A 22,501-nucleotide genomic window follows, 5' to 3' on the forward strand; every position below is an offset into this window, starting at 1 on the left:
GCAGTCACCAGCCGACCCAGAAATGCCCCTATCTTGGTAGCACGTGTTTCTTTTTACTTTGAGACATTATCCCTATAATTTCACTGAACAATGATTTTGTTATGGAAAGACTATAAACATTAACAACTGAACAGCGTTCCGTTTCAACCATTTTCATTTTTTCATTCAAATAAAGGAATGCATGTTCTCAGAAGAAAAAAAAGAGATTGCAAGTCTATTCCTTTGTGGAGATCCGGTAGTGTGGGACAAACACTTTCCCAGATTACTACCCCCTCCTGTTTTGTAGCACCTCCCTAGTTTTCAATAGTTTTTTGTTGGGGGGAAAAGGTTCCCCCTCACTCCCCTTTACCTGTTTTTAGTTACTGGTTGCATTGACCTTCTTCTCCCCCCTACCTAACATGCACGTCCTTCTTTGGAGCCTTGATAACCCTCAGTTTGCATGCGAAAAATGCAAACGTTTTTCCCCTCCAATTTTTTTTTAGTTGAGCCGATTTCCATGGATCGCTTTCCTTTTTTTCCTCTCTCCCTTTTTCAACAAAATCTGCCAAATCGAGCACAACAGGTAAAGAGTCAGCATGGTTTCTGAGGTGGGGGTAAGTAGTTGGCTTGACTTATTTTGTGCCCCAATCACAGGCAGAGAAAGTCCTCCAGTTCAGCCAGGAGACTAACTTAACTGCGCTGCTTCTGGAGGCCAAAGAGCTGGAGGCTCGCGTCATCATCCTCTCCGCCAGGTGAGACCCTCCTACAGCACCCCCCCACTTGTCCCATCAGGCCCCTCCCATCAAAAATCCCCTCCCATAAGTACATTTTCACTATTCCTATTTAGACCACAAGATGATTTACAATGACTTACATTTTACACTTCAAAGTGGTATAGTCTATAGTCTATTGCTAAATGCTGGCATAATGTCACACAGTAGTGATTTACTGCAATGATTTAAATTAAAGATAAGTAACCATATCTATGTCACTGAACATCTCTGTTTTCAGTGAAGAGGATGCTGCTGCAGTTTACAAGGCTGCCCGTTTCCTCAACATGACGGGCTCGGGTTACGTGTGGCTGGTGGGAGAGCGGGAGATGTCGGGTAAAGCCCTGAGCGAGGCGCCAGATGGTACGTACCGTACGCTGCTCCCCAACAGCCACTTGGAAAACACTTCAGAATGCTGGCCTTTTTCTGGGGTCACCTTTCATCTCACCTCTATCGATTAGGGCGAAAACCCATAGATGAATGCCTCGTTATTAACGATGTATTATGTATGATTATTTGTTGAGTGTTAAGCATTTAAACGTTTAAGCATTTTTTATGTTTAAAGGTTTTAAATGAGTCACAGAAATGTACACTATAATCTCTTAAACAAATGTTAACACAGTGTTAAGTCCTGTGTCTCTGAACCTATTTATTTATAGTCAGAACTATTGATAGGTTAACTCGTACATGCATGTTTCCTAAAAATATATATTGGGTTATCCAAAATTTCGCTTGCTGCCTTTATAGTGCCATTCTGATATATTAATAGCTTGGTTCTCATGAGTTTATAAAGGGTGTTTTGCAACCCCCACATTGAAGTGTAACTGAAATAGAATGGTAAGCTACAACTGTCCTTTCTTATGTCCCGGAGTCTACACAAGTCTCACGTAATATGTCACTTTGTGGTCACAAACATAAGCGTAAAACCCTAGGCACTCCAACACCCCTGACCCCTATTGTCTTACGTTAGGTGGCGTCACTCCTACGTGACGCTCGTCCCTCAGTGCAGACGATTAGTAGCGCTATCTAACGTAAGGCAATGCCCCAATCCCTGCAGATAATTCTTTGTCAGTCATGTCAATGTCTCAGCATCTGTTGCTGTCTTAAACTCACCTCTGTGGCTTCTTTCAGGAGTCTGCAAGACTACTGGACCAGTTGCAATAAGAAAACTTAGCTGAAGTTGGATTGTTAATGTAATTTGTATATTAATTCTCTAATCTAGTTGATGTATGTTTGTTTGGTCCCACACATACACTATAGCTTTCTGCTTGAGGTATTTTCCAACCTAACCCTTATAAAGTGGGTGATAGAATTGAATTGATCCAACTTCAAGGGACTCTTTTCCCCCCCATGCTGGGCAAAGTTCACTAACAACCTCAAAATATTGATCTAGCTATTACTCTCTGATCATGTTGCCTCTTCTTCTCGGAAAGGAATAAAAAAAAACATCCGAAATCAATTTCCATCAAGATGAAGTAAATGCTTCAAAGACTTCCAGTGCTTGTTTATTCTAGTGCTGGATGATCCAAATTCATTTCACAAATAGAGCAACAGGATGGTGCTGGATCAAAAACTTGCGGTTGGACCTTTCCTCATAATGGCTGAACAAGAGGTTCCTATAAGTTTTTAGTGTGTGTATTGCAAAAGGATCCTGATTGCTGGTAGTCTAGCAGGTCACTGATTTACTTTGTTCTGCTGTTGGCGTGATGTGAACAGGTCTCATTGGCCTCCAGCTCATCAACGGCAAGAACGAGTCGGCCCACATCAATGACGCAGTGGCCGTGGTGGCCCAGTCCATCCAGGAGCTCTTTGAGAAGGAGAACATTACGGAGCCGCCCAGAGGCTGCGTGGGAAACACCAACATCTGGAAGACCGGGCCCCTCTTCAAAAGGTACATTTGTATAGTTTAGGAAGACACCAAGATACAAACACTTTCTCACTCTGCCTATCCCCCTACACTCTCACACTCAGATCTACTTCAATTTTTCCTCTCGCTCAGGGTTCTGATGTCATCAAAGTACCCAGAGGGCCTCACTGGACGAGTGGAATTCAACGACGATGGTGACAGGAAGTACGCTCACTACAGCATTCTCAACTACCAGAAGAGTCGACTCATTCAAGTTGGGATTTACAATGGAACACAGGTAACTTCATGGCAACAGTGATTATTTCTGTTTTTCCTGTGATCTTCCTGTCTATTGCTATTACACCTCTATGAAGAAGTAAGCATGGTAGTTAGAAAGCAGGTTTTATTAGCTAGATGCTGAGCTGTTGCTAAAGCAGCTGACTCTTCAGTATTGGACTCCCCTGTGCTTGGCCCTCATCAGCTCCACACACTATGTCAGCACTTCTCTAATCATGGTGTCATGACCATGTAGGTGGTGATGAATAATCAGAGGAAGATCATCTGGCCGGGAGGAGAGACAGAGAAACCGCGGGGCTTTCAGATGTCCACGAGACTAAAGGTATCGCATTTTACCCTCTTCAAACAATGATATTCCGTATATATATATATATACTGAACAAAAATATCAATGGAACATGTAAAGTCTTGGTCCCATTTTTCATGAGATGAAATAAAAGATCCCAGAAACTTTCCGTATAGACAAAAAGATAATTTTTCAAAATGTTGTGCATAAATGTGTTTACATCCTTGTTAGTGAGCGTTTCTCCTTTGCCAAGATAATCCATCCACCTGACAGGTGTGGCATATCAAGAAGCTGGTTAACTACCACTTCTCTCTACCGGATCCGGGATCCTCCTCATCAAAAAAGCTGACTAGCATAGCCTAGCCTAACGGGACAGGGATATCATATGATATAATTTTCATGAAATCACAAGTCCAATACAGCAAATGAAAGATAAACATCTTGTGAATCCAGCCATCGTTTCTGATTTTTAAAATGTTTTACAGCGAAAACACAATATGTATTTCTATTAGCTAACCACAATAGCCAAAGACTCAACCGCATATTTTCACCATGTTTCTACCGCATAGGTAGCTATCACAAAACCGACCAAATATAGATATAATTAGTCACTAACCAAGAAACAACTTCATCAGATGACAGTCTTATAACATGTTATACAATAAATGTATGTTTTGTTCGAAAATGTGCATATTTGAGGTGTAAATCATAGTTTTACATTGCAGCTACCATCAAAAATATCACCAAAGCAGCCAGAATAATTACAGAGAGCAATGTGAAATGCCTAAATACTCATCATAAAACATTTATGAAAAATACATGGTGTACAGCAAATGAAAGATAAACATCTTGTGAATCCAGCCAATATTTCCGATTTTTTAAGTGTTTTACAGCGAAAACACAATATAGCATTATATTAGCTTACCACAATAGCCAAACACACAACCGCATTTATTCACCGCATAGATAGCATTCGCAAACACCAGCAAAAGATATACAATTAATCACTAACCTTGACCAACGTCATCAGATGACAGTCTTATAACATCAGGTTATACAATACACTTATGTTTTCTTCGAAAATTTGCATATTTAGAGCTGCAAACCGTGGTTATACATTGTGAATATGTAGCATCGATTCACCAGAATGTCCGGAGCTATTTGGACACTCACCTAATCTGACCAAAGAACTCATAATAAACTTTACATAAAAATACTTGTTGTATGGCAAATGAAAGATACACTGGTTCTTAATGCAACCGCCGTGTTAGATTTTTAAAAATAACTTTACCATAACAAACAGCTTGCGTTATTGCGAGACAGCGCCGGTCAAAACGGCGGAGAATAGAAATAACATTTTCCACAGAAATACGAAATAACATCATAAATTGTTCTTACTTTTGCTGAGCTTCCATCAGAATCTTGTACAAGGAGTCCTTGGTTCAGAATAAATCGTTGTTTGGTTTTAGAATGTCCTTTTCTCCTGTCGAATTCGCGCCACAATGCTAGCCAATGTTGATGACGTTCCCATCTTCTCTCGACGCAAAGAACGGAAAACTCCAAAAGTCCCAATAAACGTTGAATAATCTGATAAAACTCGGTTGAAAAAACATACTTTACGATGTTATTATCACATGTATCAAATAAAATCAGAGCCGGAGATATTAGCCGTGTATACCGAACGCTTATCAGAAGACAATATGGAGGTGCTTCGCGCGCCTAGGTAGAGAAAGGAAATTCCTGACCTGCCACTCCAAAAGCTCTTGTTCGACCTCAGATCAAGCTAGACACCCCAGTCCACCTTCCACTGCCTGTTGACATCTAGTGGAAGGCGTATGAAGTGCATGCATATCGATAAATATAAGGCAATTGAATAGGCAGGACCTGAAACAGAGCCTCGTTTTCAGATTTTTCACTTCCTGTCTGGAAGTTTGCTGCAAAATGAGTTCTGTTTTACTCACAGATATAATTCAAACAGTTTTAGAAACTTGAGAGTGTTTTCTATCCAATAGTAATAATAATATGCATATTGTACGATCTAGAATAGCGTACGAGGCCGTTTAAATTGGGCACGATTTTTTCCAAAGTGAAAATAGCGCCAGCCTATTGACAAGAATTTAAACAACATGATCATTACACAGGTGCACCTTGTGCTGGGGACAATACAAAGCCACTCTAAAATGTGCAGTTTTGTCACACAACACAATGCCACAGATGTCTCAAGTTTTGAGGGAGCGTGTAAGTGGCATGCTGACTGCAGGAATGTCCACCAGAGCTGTTGCCAAAGAATGTAATGTTCATTTCTCTACCATAAGCCGCCTCCAACGTCATCTTAGAGAATTTGGCAGTACGTCCAACCGGCCTCACAACCGAAGACCAACCGAAGGCCAACTATGGCAGCCCAGGACCTCGACATTCTTCACCTGGACCAGCCACCTGGACAGCTGATCAAACAGGAGTATTTATGTCTGTAGTAAAGCCCTTTTGTAGGAAAAAACTAATTCTGATTGGCTGGGCCTGGCTCCCAAGTGGGTGTGCCTATGCCCTCCCAGGCCCACCCATGGTTGCGCCCCTTCCCAGTCATGTGAAATCCATAGATTAGGGCCTAATGAATTTATTTCAATCTCATTATATGAACTGTAACTCAGTAAAATCGTTGAAATTGTAGCATGGTGCATTTTATATTTTTGTTCAGTGTATATATACTGTATATACATACATACTTATATATATATATATATATATAAGTAAAACAAAACTTTATATCTTACAGAATCTTCAATGGAATGGACCTGCAAAGGATTCTACTATTCTTTCTCTATCCTTCTCTCTCATTTTCTCTCTCCATTTCTACCATGTGTGTGTGTGTGTGTGTGTGTGTTTTATGTGTTCCTTGTGGAGGGGTTGTTGTCGGGAGGGCTGGTGATGTAGAGCTCCCTCAGGGTCAGTGTGAGCTAAAGCCCACTGTGTGATTGACAGCGTTCTCTCCCGTCTGTTATAGATAGTGACCATACACCAGGAGCCCTTTGTGTATGTGAAACCCACTGAGCAGGATGGAACCTGCAAGGAGGAAAAAACATTAAATGGAGTGGCAGATATTAAAAAGGTGATCTGCACTGGACCAAATGAGACCATCCCAGGTAACACAACAGGGACGTTTCTGATATCACTGTGCTTTTACTACGCCCGCTAAGTACCAACTGGAAATGCATACATATATATACAGTAGGTATCTATATATGTATGCATGTTGCTGATTGTGCCTTTGTGTGATTGTTGGCATGTGTGTGTGTGTGTGTGTGTGTGTGTGTGTGTGTGTGTGTGTGTGTGTGTGTGTGTGTGTGTGTGTGTGTGTGTGTGTGTGTGTGTGTGTGTGTGTGTGTGTGTGTGTGTGTGTACAGTGTGTACATTGTGTACAGTGTGTAGTGTGTACAGTGTGTATGTACAGTGAGTGCGCATTGTAAATACTGTATGCTAGAGTGTTTGCTTAAATGTTTGCAAACAGTGTGGGCATGTGCCAGCCTGTTTTAAGCAAACAGTGTAAGTGTGTGAAGTCTTGTTGCAGTGAACATGTGTGCAGTGTGTTACTGTATTATTAAGTGAATGGGTGATTTTGGTTGAATAGTGTGGTGGCAAGTGATGTCTGGTGTTATAAAAAACGTTCAAAAATGTTGATTGATTGATTGTAACTTGCAACCCTCTGCTGGTTTGGTTACAGGACGTCCAATTGTACCTCAATGTTGTTATGGATTCTGTGTTGACCTACTTATCAAGTTAGCTGGAACCATGAACTTTACCTATGAAGTACACCTGGTGGCTGATGGGAAATTTGGAACACAGGAGCGGGTCAGTTCCTATAAAAATTCAGACTTCTCTCTAGATAGAAAACCTTACTGGTCAAAAATGATTAGACCAACAATTGTCTATTTGCATATATTTATATTACATTCTATTATGTAAGTTATGAAGCAAATTATATATAATCTTATCTCTGAGATGTGCTTTTTGCAGTTGTAATGTTTTGAAAATTACACAGAATCATCTTATGTTACTGCACTCACAAAAACAGTTTTCACTAACTATCACTAACTAAATCACTAACTAAAATAAGTCCTTTAGCCGAGAGAGCCATGGAAACCTAGGGTCCCACCACATTGGGGACTTTAGTTCCGTGTTGGAGGGACAAGGTGGTGGTGAGACCTACGCTGATCTGTCAGGATGTATTGAACAAGCAAGATGGGCTGAATGGAGCTTATCTGGAGAGCCAAGCTCAGTTACCAGATCCCTGAGCCAGAGAATACCATTCAGACGATACTGCTCAATTTCATTTGGGTTAAAGGCACACAGGTTTTCGCCTTTAGCTACTCACCAGAGTCAAGAGAGGGCTTACTTGTTGTTTCTGATATAGGACACTTCATTCTGAAATTCATTGTCAGGTTGGGTTGGTTATTAACCCTTTACATTCATCTACCACAGGTGAACAACAGCAACAAGAAAGAGTGGAATGGCATGATGGGAGAGCTCCTGGGGGGTCTGGCAGATATGATCGTTGCCCCGCTGACAATAAACAACGAACGAGCCCAGTACATCGAATTCTCCAAACCTTTTAAGTACCAAGGCCTAACCATCCTCGTTAAAAAGGTATGTCCCTGAATTCCTCCCAAAATCTATGAGACAATTTGAAAGTTCATACAGACTATACCTGATTTAGTCCTCATTGCAGATGGGATGGTTGTAGACTGTAAGTGGTCTGTGAATGACTGTCGGTGCTGTGTGTTACAGGAAATCCCTCGCAGTACACTGGACTCGTTCATGCAGCCGTTTCAGAGCACACTGTGGCTGCTGGTGGGTCTTTCGGTGCATGTGGTGGCGGTGATGCTTTACCTACTAGACCGGTTCAGGTACAAGGGGATGCATGTGTCCGTCTGTCTATATGTGTGTATGGGTGCCTGCGTGCGTACGTGTGGGTGCATTCGTGCACTCGTGTTTTTGTGTGTGTGTGTGTGTGACATACTCTACTTCTGCTTATGCTCCAGACCTCTCCAGATGCTTCACAGTGGATGAGGGGACAGAGGTGAAGACTGGCTCCAATCATTCCACTGCTCTGCTCATCTGGCCTTCTCTTTCTGTTTTCTTTCTGTGCTCTAGCTCGCTCTTATGTAGCCACTTACACAGACTTCCTCCCTGTCTGGTGTTGGCAGGGTTTTCTCCTCTGTCTTCTCGTGTATGTCTCACTTCACACCCTGCTCTCTCTCTAGCCCGTTTGGGAGGTTTAAAGTAAACAGTGAAGAAGAAGAAGAAGACGCCCTCACCTTGTCGTCAGCCATGTGGTTCTCCTGGGGAGTGTTGCTTAACTCCGGTATTGGAGAAGGTAGGAGAATACTATCACTAAATAACTGCTAAAGATCAGTACAGTTGTGAGTATACTAGCTAGTTAGTGTACTATTTCTGCAAATACTACAGGTATAATAATCAGTTTGTGATACTGATATTAACTGTAGAAATATTAGTGTTGCATGTCGATAAATAATGTCATATTTGGGAGATGCTACACATACATCAATATATTGAGCCACATTTGATGTCCCATAGAGTGAACATAATGTAACGTTTTATGGGCTTTTGTTATCCAGGCGCGCCGCGCAGCTTCTCAGCGAGAATTTTGGGCATGGTGTGGGCCGGCTTTGCCATGATCATAGTGGCATCGTATACTGCCAACCTGGCTGCCTTCCTGGTGCTGGACCGGCCTGAGGAGCGCATCACCGGCATCAACGACCCGAGGGTGGGCATCAACAAGTAGTCCTGCTTTAAATACATACAGAGAATCTTTGAGTACACCTCCACCTCGATAACTTGTGGATAGTAGGTTACATACTACCAAAAATGTACATGTTTAGCGAGGTGCGAAAATGATAGGTGGTGAAAATGCTGTAAAGTAAGTGGTTGTGTAGCTTCAAAAGTTTTCATTTTTACAGAGTTCCAGAATTGGTCAAATGTATGTGAATGCTGAATGTAATGTTCCCTCCAACCCTTCCTATCCTTCAACAGCTGAGGAACCCATCAGACAAGTTCATCTATGCCACAGTGAAGCAGAGCTCTGTGGACATCTACTTCCGGCGGCAGGTGGAGCTTAGCACCATGTACCGCCACATGGAGAAGCACAACTACGAGAGTGCCGCTGAGGCTATCCAGGCCGTGCGCGACAAGTGAGTCCTGGCCGGGCCGGCCTGGCCTGGGCGTGTCGGCCGGAGCTGGTCAGATAGTCAGGTTAGGGAGAGAGAGAGAGGGTCAGTCAGTCAGACCTGGGGGTTCTGGACCTCTGGAACAGTGAGACCCAGCAGGTCTTACTGCAGTGCTCCTTCTGGTCCAGGCCCATCATCCAGCCAAGACAGATCCAGGCTCAGACTTAGAACAGGGCTGCATGAACTGTGTCAGTAGCACTGACACCAGTCTATAGTTGAGCTAACGTTGAGTTGAGCAGCACCCTTTTTCAGGTTTTATCCAAGACGAGCTTCTTTGAGGTGGGGAATCCAATGGGGGACGCGCCGTCGTCCGTCCGGCATTGGATTTCATTTTTCAAGCGGCGGTAGACATGGCTGGTAACGCTGACTCACACGCTTTGTGTGGCCAAAGGGGAGCCATAAATGTGTGTTGTGACAATCACTGTACTGTTGCTCTGTAACCCCCTCCTCCCCCCTGCCTCCCTCCGCCAACAGCAAGCTGCATGCTTTCATCTGGGACTCTGCGGTGCTGGAGTTTGAAGCCTCGCAGAAGTGCGACCTGGTGACCACGGGAGAGCTGTTTTTCCGTTCGGGCTTTGGCATAGGCATGCGCAAGGACAGCCCCTGGAAACAGAATGTGTCCCTGGCCATTCTCAGGTCTGTCCCAGCCCAAGCAGCATTGTGTGTATGTTGTTGTTTTTATTTTCCTTTTTTAACCATCCGACACACTGCTGTGTCAGCTCTCTTCTCTCTCTGTATCTCCTCATTCCTGCCCTTTGTCTGTCTGTTAGTCTGTCAGTCAGTCTGTGTTTGTTTGTGTCGTCTGTGTCAGTAACATTCTGGGATTTATCTTCTGGAGTGTATGGCTTGGCTTTTTGTTGACTCTCTTACCTCTCTGCCCACTCCCCCCACCCCTGCAGTTCCCATGAGAATGGCTTCATGGAAGATCTAGATAAAACCTGGGTGAGATACCAGGAGTGTGACTCACGGAGCAATGCCCCAGCCACACTCACCTTTGAGAACATGGCAGGTAGGGTTCCTCTTTTGGGTTTTGAGAAACCTAAAAGTGATTGGACAAAAACTACAGTGGTAAGGTACTGTAGCCTTTTTTTTTTGTCCAATACTTTTTTTTCATTGTTACGTGAAGTGTGTACTGTTAAAGTCATTTGTTGTGGGTTACTGTAGTTCTAGTTGTTATAGTTGTGATCCTAATATAAACTTGCAAGGTTTGCAGCGGACGGCGTGAAGTGGAAGCAGGTCGACGAAAGGACAGCAACCGTTGACCTATTAGACTAGATTCACACAGACACAGTCATGGTCAGTGGGTTGCGGCTGAGTGTCAGACGGCGACTCACCACCCATCCCTGTGTCTGTCTGTCTCTGTCTGACAGGAGTGTTCATGCTGGTGGCTGGAGGCATAGCAGCAGGGATCTTCCTCATCTTTATTGAGATCGCCTACAAGCGGCACAAAGACGCCCGCAGGAAGCAGATGCAGCTGGCCTTTGCGGCCGTCAACGTCTGGAGGAAGAACCTGCAGGTATGGCATCTCTTTCCCCCCGTAAGCACTGGCACCCGGGGGGGGGGGGGGCAGAGATGGGCTGAGACACGCCCAGCATAGCCCTTCCTGCAGGTTCCTCCAATACAGGTGTACGACCAATCTTTTTTTTTGTCACTATTAGCATCCTGTCTGACCTTGTTGCCAACTGGTGACAGTCACTCACGGATTGCTGTGTCACAATCAGTGATGAAGGTGTTCCCAAGGCATTACCATGAGCCACCGTGGGTCCATCCTCCAGTCCCTTAGACCAATGGCCCCTATGTCTCCTCTCTGTGCTGCAGGACAGTAAGGAGGCCTCTGGAAGCCAAGCTGTGGGCGCATCGATGACCCCATCGTTAGTATGTAACATAGACAAGAAACATTTCCACCCCACGTCACCCTTCGCTTTTCGAATATGAGTTAAGCTAAAATAAAAGTAGCTCTAACATGAGAACATTTGAAACTAAAATATGCATTCCACGTTCATGGCATGAGTCAGTTAAGCCTTAACGCTTACTTTAGCACGTATGCAACGCAAGAATGCAATTAGCTGCGCAAAATGGCCCTTCTGCGTACTTGCGTTGTAAAAATATGCAAAAGTGTGCAGCCCAAAATGTATAATGCATTGCAACTACGCAGAACGGCCATTTTGCGTAGCTAATTGCGTTGTTGCATTGCGTACCTGCATAGGATATAAATTTGACTTTGTATGCTGCTGCTATAATGCTTTTAGGCTTTGTAAGGTCTGATGATGAGGACATGCAGGGGAATAAGGTAATCGATGAAAGTAATTTAAATAAGGAGAATCTCACATAACTATGAGATTCATAGATAAATCTCATGCTTTTTAACAGCTGCAACAGTGTGTTGTTACACTGTCATTTCTGACCCCGACTCTCCTATGCTTGACCTCTATACTTGTCCAGTATTTACATCACTCCATCCCCCAGTATCCCCACCCCCTACAGTGTTTATGGACCTTAAACATTAGAGTCCTCTCAGAGAAAGCCTGCGTGTCAGTGACTTATTTCAGAACGGTGGTCACCTAAAGATAATCAGGCAAAAACCATTCCAGCTACAGCTGAGTTATGCGCTCGAGCCTCAGTCTGTCTAGTCACTGAAGAACATGATTTGCCCTTAACTCCAATATCTTCCGCTATGAAGCGTTGGTGGCCCCCCCAACTCCCTCATTCGCCTTTCCTTGGCATCATCCCGCCCCACCCCTACCTCCCCCACCCCCCACCATGCGCTGACCTACCATCCTCAGCAGGAGGAGCGTGGTGTGGGGGTACATGGGAGGGAGGTGATGGGGGCACACGAGCTGAGACGGGCAGTGGACACTGTGAGCCTGTGATGTGGCTCTGGCAGCCAGCCTGCCCCCATGCTGGCTCTTTGTTAAGCACTCACAAAAGGTCAGTGGTGCACCGGTTGTATTGACAGCAGGGCTGGAGGAAGGTACGGTAAGATCACAGTCTCCAGTGTGTGTCAGCAAATCAATGTCCTTCCGAGACTGTCTGTCATCTACCTTACTACCAGATGTAACTGTTGTCCATGTCTTCATGTCTGTGTACATGTATAGGCACATACAGTAGACAAATGCATGCAGGCGCCCGCTGAGAAAGGAAAAGGTCTGTGTAATATCTGTGTTAAAGACAAGGTTATATTGACACAGTTTATGAATAATTTCAGCACTACTGAACAAAGATGGCTTCATCCATGCAAATCGTACACAGCATTATTCTCAATAGGGCCTAGAGCTAATATGGGGTTCACATGCTTTAAACAAATGACAGTTTTCTGCTCTTATTCCTTAACTGGGGCATCATGCTTGGAGTAGCAGAAGCGAGCAACTCATTGAATCTAATACAGAATGAAATGAACATTATTCAAATTATCACCACGACTCTCGATGCCATCAATGTGATTACTTACAGATGAAGTATAATTCATACAGTATTTCACACTATTCAGTATACACTATTATCATAACAACAGGGTTCGGTGACAGTTTATGTGAACTTTTCCTTTCTCTGTGGGTATTTCCAGCTAGGTGTCCAGCATCATTGTTACTACTTGTGTGTTTGTATGTTTATATTTTGGTTGTTTTTATACGACTGTGCATAATGCAACATGTTTGTACATCTACGCCTTACAACACAGGTACCTCCAGAGGATGTGCAATTCTGAATAACCTGTTTGAGTCCTTCTTATCGTTCACTATGTTGCTGCTCTGAACTGCTTACTCCTTAGTATCTTCTCCAGTAACTAACCGACCCATTCCAGCTAGGGATAAATTCCATTTGGAATTTCAATTCACTTCCTGAATTGATTCAACTGAATTATAATTTACCCCAACTCTCACCACCTTTGTTTGCTTGTCTCTACTGAAAAAACACTGTGAACTGAATCTGTCCCCCTCCCTAGTTTAAGAGAAGCTACGGTATCTAGCCGTTAGTTTTCTCTGTTGTAGCAGGTCTTATTCAGAAGTGCACTGCCTAAAGGTGGAGGAGATATTAGGAGTGAGATCAACGAAATGTCAACGAGAACTAATGCACTTTAGTGGCTGTTGTTTCCTATTGGAGACAGGAAGCCGCGGCACATGCGTCCAGTGGGATGCTTCCTCCATTGGACCAGCATGCTTTGCATGACCGGAACTTTGCAAACACAGCACTTCACAAGCGGTCGGTGTCGATTGATGTCACGTGAGACCTGGATATTCTACGCTGAAAAGTACAACAAGAAAAAACTATTTTGACGAGAAACGGAAAAATACAAAAGAATAGAAAAAAAACAATGCTTTGAGTTGCTTGGGCAATAAGCATTATTTTTTCAATCTAAATGTCTCTATGCCTCATCTTTACTTCATTGATGGAGTTTTAACATGAGGTGACTTTGACCATTGACTAACGTCTAGATGTCATCTTCCAACAGGAAATCCATTTTATTTACTTTTTTCTCACTGGTGACTTGTCCATCATTCCTCAGCCAATCAGCTCCACCCATCTTCCACACCACCCAATAGAACATCACCTCTTAATGCTGTGGCATTAAGAGAATGGGGATGGTTTGGGTGGTGATGGGTGGCTCAAACAGAGGCCCAGTCATGTGATCTGATGACAGGGGATGTTCTGTGGGTCCAGTGCTGGCCTGGGTTGACTGTCATGCTTTATGTTTTGTGTCTCCTTCTCTACCCCTTCCCTTACCGTCCCTGCCAAACTCTTCCCATCCTTCCATACCCCTTTCTGCATGTTCTCAGATGAAATTCACACCACACTGCCCCGCAAGTGCCTTCTCAACTCCTAACTTACCTTACTCTCTAAATCTCTTACCCATCCACTCCTAGGGCATCCCAAATTCCATATGACTAATTCACCTTACTCTACATCTCTTACCATTTATCTAGGCCTAGGACCTCCCTAACGCCTACATCTCTCACCATTTATCTAGGCCTAGGACCTCCCTAACTCCTACTCTCTACATCTCTTACCATTTATCTAGGCCTAGGGCCTCCCTAACTCCTACTCTCTACATCTCTTACCATTTATCTAGGCCTAGGACCTCCCTAACTCCTACTCTCTACATCTCTTACCATTTATCTAGGCCTAGGACCTCCCTAACTCCTACTCTCTACATCTCTTACCATTTATCTAGGCCTAGGGCCTCCCTAACTCCTACTCTCTACATCTCTTACCATTTCACCTAGCTAACCATCCCCATCCAGACCTCACAACAACTTGGCCAAAACTTCTCATGCCACCTATCACCAAAACCTTCCCACACCCCCTACCTAACCAGCTCGCAAAAATCTCTCATATTTCTCAATTCCACCCCCAATCCCTGCTCTAACTCCAGTTAGTAGTGTACTGTATATAGTACATATATTATTCCATATACTACCACCCCAACACCATCTATTTCACTCCCTAGGGAATTTCCATTATACCCAGCCACAGGTATAATGACTCAAGGAGCTTAAATTATATACTATTATCTGTTGTTGTTTATCTTATGTTGGTATGCATTTTAGTGGCTCCCCTGTCTTATAGAGCACCTTTTTATGACTGCTTGGCTTGCGATGTGGTTGTTTCCTTTGCTAGCTTTTCTACTGGCTTGTTTGGTTCCCTTGGCTTTGCTTCTGGATCTTAAAGTAATAACTATCTAATAGCAAGAAGATGGATGTTTATTTATTTTTCTTTTCTCCCCCCCTCCTCCCCCCATGCAGCCCTCTTCCTCTCTAGAGACTCAGGATGTAAGAATACCTTAATATGAGCTTTTGCACATGAACACTCTCTCTGCCATGTAGCTATATAGGACTGAGAGTAGCTGTGGGGCACTTTGATGGCATGAGGGAGGGAAGAAACACAGTTGATGTGTGAACATGTTGTAAGGATATGGTTAAACATGGGTTTGGGAAGAAGTTTGAACCTCCAATGAATACAGTTGATTCTGTTGACTGTAACATTTCATAGTCATAGTATACTGCCCATTTAGTTGTTCCTTAGTCCTGGCTAATGTTTATTTTCTCTCTGAAAGGTTGTGTGTCTTGGGGTGAAGGTAGGGTGGAAGTGATTATTTGATGTGTGGGTGTGTGTGTGGGTAGGAGTAAGTGTGTGAGTAGGATGTGGTAGATGATTAAAGCAGCATATCACAGGTGTAACCTACACATGCTCCTCAAACCATTCCAATGCATTTCTAGGGGCATGGGGGTGTTTGGATGTGTCAATGCTTGGCTAGGAATTTTCCATCATGTCCAGTCCCACTATGATGAAATGGCTGCTAGTGTAAAAACATTATTCTGGGATTGGCCAGACTACAGTCCCAGACAGTCCCACCACTAAAAGAGGTGCAAAACTCCTGTTGCCTCCAATATCCAATGGAGACAACTTTGTGTCAGGAAACTCACTCTCATACCACTTCAGACAGTGAAATGGAAGAGGGAGGGAGGGTGTGGAGAGAGGGTGAGTGGGTGAATGGGTGAGACTGAGACCAAGGTATCACTCCACCCCAAGAATATGAATAATTGTTCTACATATATTTATTTTAGGATAGGAAAAGTGGTAGAGCAGAGCCCCCCGACCCCAAAAAGAAAGCCTCTTTTAGGTCCATCAGTACCTCCCTGGCCTCCAGCATCAAGAGACGTAGGTCATCCAAAGACACGGTAAGGAGATGAAGAAGGGAACAACATCTTCCCTTACTCTTCCTACTCTTCTCTCTCTTTTTCTCTACCTCTGTCTCCTCTTCTCTCTCAATCTCCCTCTTTTTCCTCTGTCTTTTCTACCGCCATTCCCATCTCTTAATTGTGAGAGAGACCCATTTCTCTCACCCATCCTACATGGCTCAGCAGCCATGGCCACGTGTCTGTCAGTCCACCATCGATCAGCCATCCAACCAGATGCCATTTGTAAGCCGATGCCCCCTACAGGATGCTAGGCAGCAGTGCAGGGCAGAGCAGGGCAGGGACTGGAGCTGGTGTGCTGGCAGTGGGGAAAGCAAATGCAGTTCCAGGCTGGGCTGGCTTCATGGGATTAATGGGTGTAGTACTGGAAGAGAGGGCAATGCAGCAGTCTGTCTTGCTTGTTTGGGCTGCTCTTCCTCCCTGCCAATGATCTGGATGTGGTTTTGACCAATTTGTCTCTTGGCGACTTTGTAGTGTGTGTATGTGTGTGTATTTGTGTTAGTCTCCTGTTTCTTTGATTGCCTGATCCTGTTCAATCCATCTTTTATACACTTAAATCCTGCACTTCCGTTTTGTTTGTTGGTTTTGATTTCAAAGCATGTGCCAACGTTATGCCATTTGCCAAAGTCAGTCAACCGTTCTGAAAACAAACTAACATAATTTTTTTTACCAACAGACCATCTATTTCAGGATTTTCTTCATGGAGTTATATTATTAGATCTACTGTCTACTTTTGATTTGTCATGTTTACTTTGTGATGTTTGCAATCATATTGTCTGACAAAAGGATTTTCTGTGTCAATTTTGCATGCCTTTTAGGGTCTATTTCTAGGTTGTTAACGCAGGTGGTTCTATTGTGTCTTCCTCTGTTTGCCGTCTTTCTTGGCTTAAGATTCTTTGAAACATCACGCTTCTATTGTGTCCGCAGCTTAGACCCACTATAAAAAGAACTCAAGCCTTATTCACCTCTCTTTCTATTGGAGCCTTGCTGCAGCACAATAAGAGTGTGATGCTCTCTCATTTTCTCCACAGTCCAGTTGGAAGGGCCTGCTCTTTGCTGGTGGGGAGGCTCCTCCACAGTGGTCTGACAATCCAGTGAACAGCAACGTTCTCTGTTCTGCTGTTCACCCTAACATAGCTGGCTGATGACCAAAATCTGAGTTAACCAGCTATGCTCAATCCGGATTTAGCTGAGAGTTTCACAGTAGATATCAAAGCTTTCTGGTTTTTCTTAATTACGTATTGGCCATATCGAACATGGAAAAAAGGTCTCTGTTGGTCTGTCTTTGTTTGATTTTCTCTTTTTTTCTTGATCTTATATCTATTGTCTCTGACATTTAGAGTGATGTTATTCCTTTGATCCAAATCAAAACTACAAATCTGCCGTCCGCCACCTATCACCTGGAGGTGTTTCTATAGAATTGGTCAACTATTGGAGTGGAGAAGATGGAATGACTGTTGCTGTTGTGGGAGGTTTGGGATGGTGGTTTGGGAGTTATCGTGCTCTTACACAAATCTATGGTGAAAAAGAGAAACCACACAAGTTACAACAAGATTATAACCAAATATGTACCATCCTCAATCTTTGACCATTATTTTGATTTTATATAAGTGTTCTTCTTTTATATTAATGGTTATCAATGGACTTTTGAGTGTCAGTGTCCCTCACCCACATGCCACACTGCTCCTCTCTCCCTCTACAAGCATGTGAATTACTGTTATTGTTGTCAGTAGTAGTACTAGCAGTAATACTAGTAGTTGAGGTAGATGTAGTAGTAAGAGATATTATTTTAGTACTAGTAAATGTAGTAATACAGAAGTCATTGTGGTAGTGGCCATACTGTAAGTATTGACATATTGAAGGGTCTCTCTTTTGCTGGTCCACCTTTGGCTAGTAAGGGGGTGCTCTAAGTGATACCACTAACAGCAGGCCCCTGAAGTAGGCCCACGTGGACATCTAAACAGAGGTTGTAGCCCTGTGATGATGCAACGTTTAGATCTAAGTGTTAAGTCTTTTGTAATTATTAGTCAAACATGTGTTTTTTTTATATCTGTAATACCCTATGATGATGTTGACCCTTGACTTAGCATGGTAGTTGCATCATAACTTATAAAACGCAATATGGGTCAATGCTTGAAGAAATACATCAACACAGCTTAAAATGAGACAATCATCAACATCTAAAATAATAATACTGCGGATTTGCGAAATTGACACACAAAATAGATTCCATCAGGAATTAAAACATTTATTTTTGTGAAGATAGAATGGATGGAGGTACACGGTGGATTATGATTGGCTTGTACTGAAGTGACCCTGTTCATCAAGCCATTTTCTTTAAGTCTTTTCACAGTGTGAAAAGATGATGTTAATCAGGTTTTTCCAACTTTTACACTGTAAATCGGAATCAATGGCAAAGTAAGTGTGATTTCGATTTGACATGTTGTAAACAACGCTGATGAAAACAGTATGTCTTGTAGACAGCATGATTCAGCACAGTGGTATGGTACAAAAACACTCCCTATATTTTGCAAGATCAGTTCATGGCCATATTTGCAATGTATAAGGAACAATCCACAGCAATTGCAGTGGTTAGTGATATTGCTACTGTGTCAATTTCTAAAGGAACCATCCTTACCATTGTCAAGTATGTTCCCTGACATTAAGCCCAAGGCAGATTACACAATCAATGGCACTAAATTACACAATCCCAAAGTCACAGTTGCCATAGTAACTGAGCCCCTGCATGGAGCTGGGTATGTTGCTACCCAGCACTGTAGATACCCATTAAAATCAACAACTCTGCTCCTCTGGAGGAGCGCAGTGAAATATGGCCTGGAAGTAAGAGTCCAACTGCACAGCACTTTGAACCAGCCGAGAGGCTCAATCCTAATTCATATTTTTCTCTCAGCTTAGCTGCGGAAAATAAAACAATGTCTGCATACAAATGAGTGGTCTTATTTTTTGGCTGATTCAACTGTGTTCTACGCTCTGGGCCTTACCTCCACACCACTGTAGTAATATGATAACCCTCCTCAGACAGAGCAACCAACACATGTATTCTCATGGTTGTATTGTACTAATCTGAGAAACCCACAATGAAACCAAAATGTTTCCACCTTTCCTAACTACACTGCCTTTGGGGGGTTATAAAACACCTCTGCTTCGAAGATTTCGACTGAAATGGAGCAGAGATGTTCTCTTCTATATCAGAGTTCTGGTTAGGGCTTTTGTAGGGGACTGACCGTGGCTCAGTTTTTCTCATGTTCTCTCCATCTCTGCAGCAGTACCCACCCACCGACATCACAGGCCAGCTCAACTTGTCCGACCCGTCTGTCAGCACGGTGGTGTGAGAAGGACAGAAGGAGAGAGAAACATTCACTCCTTGGAGAGAGAGAGAGAGAGATGGTGGGTGGACAAAGAGAGGCTTCCCCCAGCTCGCTGCATTGTTGGATCCATCACTGCTGAAGCTTTTTGTTCCATTGGCTTTACAGTGGAGCCATGGAGATAACCCTACATTGGAGGAAGGACTGATCTGATCATGGCACTTGTTACAGCTGGATCTAGCCTGGCATTAGTCAGCTCTAGGGTTCTGAGCTTACTTACACATACTGTGTTTTTTCTGTTTTCTCTAGTCATGCTCAATTTATGCTTAAAACAGTCCTATCTTTGCCTAATTTTACTTACTACAGTGCAGACATTGTGATGTTGGATACAACTACTATTTAATATATCTACATTATCAATGTTGCTGTTTAAAAAGTCCTGTTCAGTTATATGACTCAAGTAGAAAAACAAGTTGACTTAAGTACTGTACATATCATTTAACTTACAAGGAGTGACTGTAACACACATTATTATTATTTCACAGTATAAAAAGGTACACTGCTGGATATCAACGTTTAAGAAATGCCTGTCTTTTAACTCCACATATTTAAATAAAATGTTAGATATGTCTTTGATAAGTTGGACATGTTTTAATAGTGAGAACATAAACTTCTGTGCCAATATAATATTTTGAAGCAACAATACTAGAGATGGAAGCATGCATGTATTGTAAATGCATACCCACTGGGCACAGACATCAGTTCAACGTCTATTTTGAACTTCGATTTTGTTGAGTTTTCAACTAACGTAAATTTAACGTAAAATCTACAAAACATTTCACCATTTCATTGGATATAGATAAACATTTGGGTGAAAAAAAGACAGTGCCCTTACGTTGATGACTTTTTACAAATCCAATCAGTTTTCGCATAGATTTTTGGCATTGAAATGACATGGAAATAACGTTGATCTAACCAGTTTTTGCCCAATGGGTAGATGCAAATGAGTATTTAATTATTTAATTATTTGTCCCCATGGTGTTAATACTGATACTGCTATTCTAATCACGCACAGTTTTCTGAGATACAAAAATTATGATCTTTGTTTAGATTTTATTCTTTGCCCCTAAATAATTAATTGAATAACTGTCCAGCCAGTATTATCCTTTAGCACCCCTTGAAAACATTCTGCCTGTGACGTAATGTTCACATTTACCTGTATTTGGTCCAATGAGGTCCTTACACCTTTGGTATTGAGAAAGTGGCAATACGTTATATTCTTATTTGAAAGGGATTTTCAGTCACTAATCTAGTCGAAACAATAGGAAATATGTTATTTGTTATCACTCTCTGAAAGGACACTATCAATGTTTCTTAATCCTGGTCATTGGGATCCAAATGGGTGCACATTTTTGTTTTTGCCCTAGCACTACACACCTGATTCTACTAATCAAAGGTTTGATAATTAGTTGATTAGTAGAATCAGGTATGTAATGCTAGGGCAAAATCTAAAATGCCCACCCATTGGTCGTATTACCCTGCTCAGATGATGCTGACACATGCAAGATCTTACACAGCCTGGATAGGTATTTTACATATTAGCTTATCACATCATATGTAATAGCAATCTGGTACCAGACTCCACAGTCGATGACATGGCACGCAACCATTGGTTGATGCATGCAATGTCTGGGAAGGGGAACATGACCTTAGTTATCGGCCATATGTTTGGGAACACCCTCTCCTTGCTTTCATTAGTCTTTCTCATCACCAGTTTCAAGGGGTTGCATCAAAGGGCCAGGTTTTTCACCCAACCAGCACTTGGTATTTCATGCAAAAACCTGCCTGTGCACAACAGTCTATCTTCCATTTGCACTTTGATATGTCTTACATGGAAGGAACCCAAGTCAATTGATAATTCAGCTTAACTTGCAGTCTTTGTGCTGTGAGGTTGTGTACATATCTTGGATAGATGCGAAAACGGGCTGTTTCCCAGGCTCTGGAGTTGAGAAACAACTGTGGCATGTTGAAAGAAAGACTATTCTACAGTTCTGGCATGGCACTGCAGAGCACTTTAAAGGGATACTTCGGGATTTTGGTAATGAGGCCCTATACTTCACCAGAGTTATCTACTTTGCCAACTCATGGATACCATTTTTATGTCTCTAGTATGAAGCAAGTTACAGAGTGTCGCGAGTCAATGCTAATAAGTGTTAGCGCTGTGACTGGAAGTCATTGCACTAACACTAGTTAGCACTTACGCTACCGGTAGTTAGCAACTTCCTTCAAACTGCACGCAGAGACATACACATTTTATCCACGAGTTCATCTGACTCAGGGGAAGTAGATAAAGGGCCTCATTGCCAAAATTCCGAAGTACCCCTTTAACCTGAGGGCTTCCCCATACTGTTCCCATCAACAAGGCTGATTGAGATATTATTATGCATTCAGCAGGCAAGTACATACAAATGTATATGAATAGTAGTAGAAAAAGGCTCACAAAAGAGATGATGGTCTAATTGTTATAATATGAGTATCTCATACAAACACACATTTTTTTATTTGTTTGGTGGCCAAGTTTTTTATGAAACATGTAGATTGTAGTACTTCACTGGAGAAAAAACACATATTTCTCTATTTAAAGCACTAAAACTGCATTTAGTTTCTGAATGTGAAATTTGATAATTTAAAAAGTTACTTCTGGTCATGTTCTCATTCTGGCCTATGCATGCTTATGTGTGTTTAGCAGTATTGTTTTTTGGTTCTTGAATGCCTATTGATTATTGACCATGCAGATTTTGTTTCGGTTTCTGAAACGCATACTATGAATGCAATGTAAATAGAATATTGCACTTGTCGTAATACTGCTGAAGAGAATGTCATTTTCACATACACACACACACACAATCACCCTCAATGACAAACACACAAACACATGCACTGTACCCATTTTTAAGTTTTATCTCCTCAATTATAAAGATGATATAGAAAATGATTTTCAATCAAATAATATTGTTTGTATAGATGCACTTGTAAATAAAATGTACCTATTGCCAAATGTAA

At 42.5% G+C, this 22,501-nt stretch overlaps 1 protein-coding gene across 15 annotated transcripts in view; it reads left to right on the forward strand.

Moving 5' to 3' along the window:
- The window catches only part of LOC129864083 (glutamate receptor ionotropic, NMDA 1), a 34,746-nt gene extending 12,245 nt beyond the window's left edge, over positions 1-22,501 (forward strand). For 2 of the 15 annotated variants that reach the window (XM_055936669.1, XM_055936672.1), the window contains 19 exons: positions 634-731; positions 991-1,112; positions 2,466-2,640; positions 2,749-2,893; positions 3,128-3,214; positions 6,180-6,326; positions 6,893-7,024; positions 7,655-7,819; positions 7,961-8,079; positions 8,437-8,549; positions 8,812-8,960; positions 9,227-9,384; positions 9,895-10,056; positions 10,320-10,429; positions 10,791-10,936; positions 11,239-11,295; positions 15,159-15,185; positions 15,981-16,094; positions 19,397-22,501. In XM_055936669.1, the coding sequence (XP_055792644.1) occupies positions 634-731; positions 991-1,112; positions 2,466-2,640; positions 2,749-2,893; positions 3,128-3,214; positions 6,180-6,326; positions 6,893-7,024; positions 7,655-7,819; positions 7,961-8,079; positions 8,437-8,549; positions 8,812-8,960; positions 9,227-9,384; positions 9,895-10,056; positions 10,320-10,429; positions 10,791-10,936; positions 11,239-11,295; positions 15,159-15,185; positions 15,981-16,094; positions 19,397-19,465 (2,295 nt within the window). In that variant the 3' untranslated portion in view covers positions 19,466-22,501. The remainder of the gene's footprint in view (positions 1-633; positions 732-990; positions 1,113-2,465; positions 2,641-2,748; positions 2,894-3,127; positions 3,215-6,179; positions 6,327-6,892; positions 7,025-7,654; positions 7,820-7,960; positions 8,080-8,436; positions 8,550-8,811; positions 8,961-9,226; positions 9,385-9,894; positions 10,057-10,319; positions 10,430-10,790; positions 10,937-11,238; positions 11,296-15,158; positions 15,186-15,980; positions 16,095-19,396) is intronic. The other 13 variants (XM_055936670.1, XM_055936674.1, XM_055936676.1 and 10 more) reach the window with 10 other exon arrangements.

This window comes from Salvelinus fontinalis, chromosome 10 (assembly GCF_029448725.1).
Source record: "Salvelinus fontinalis isolate EN_2023a chromosome 10, ASM2944872v1, whole genome shotgun sequence".
NCBI lineage: Eukaryota > Metazoa > Chordata > Actinopteri > Salmoniformes > Salmonidae > Salvelinus > Salvelinus fontinalis.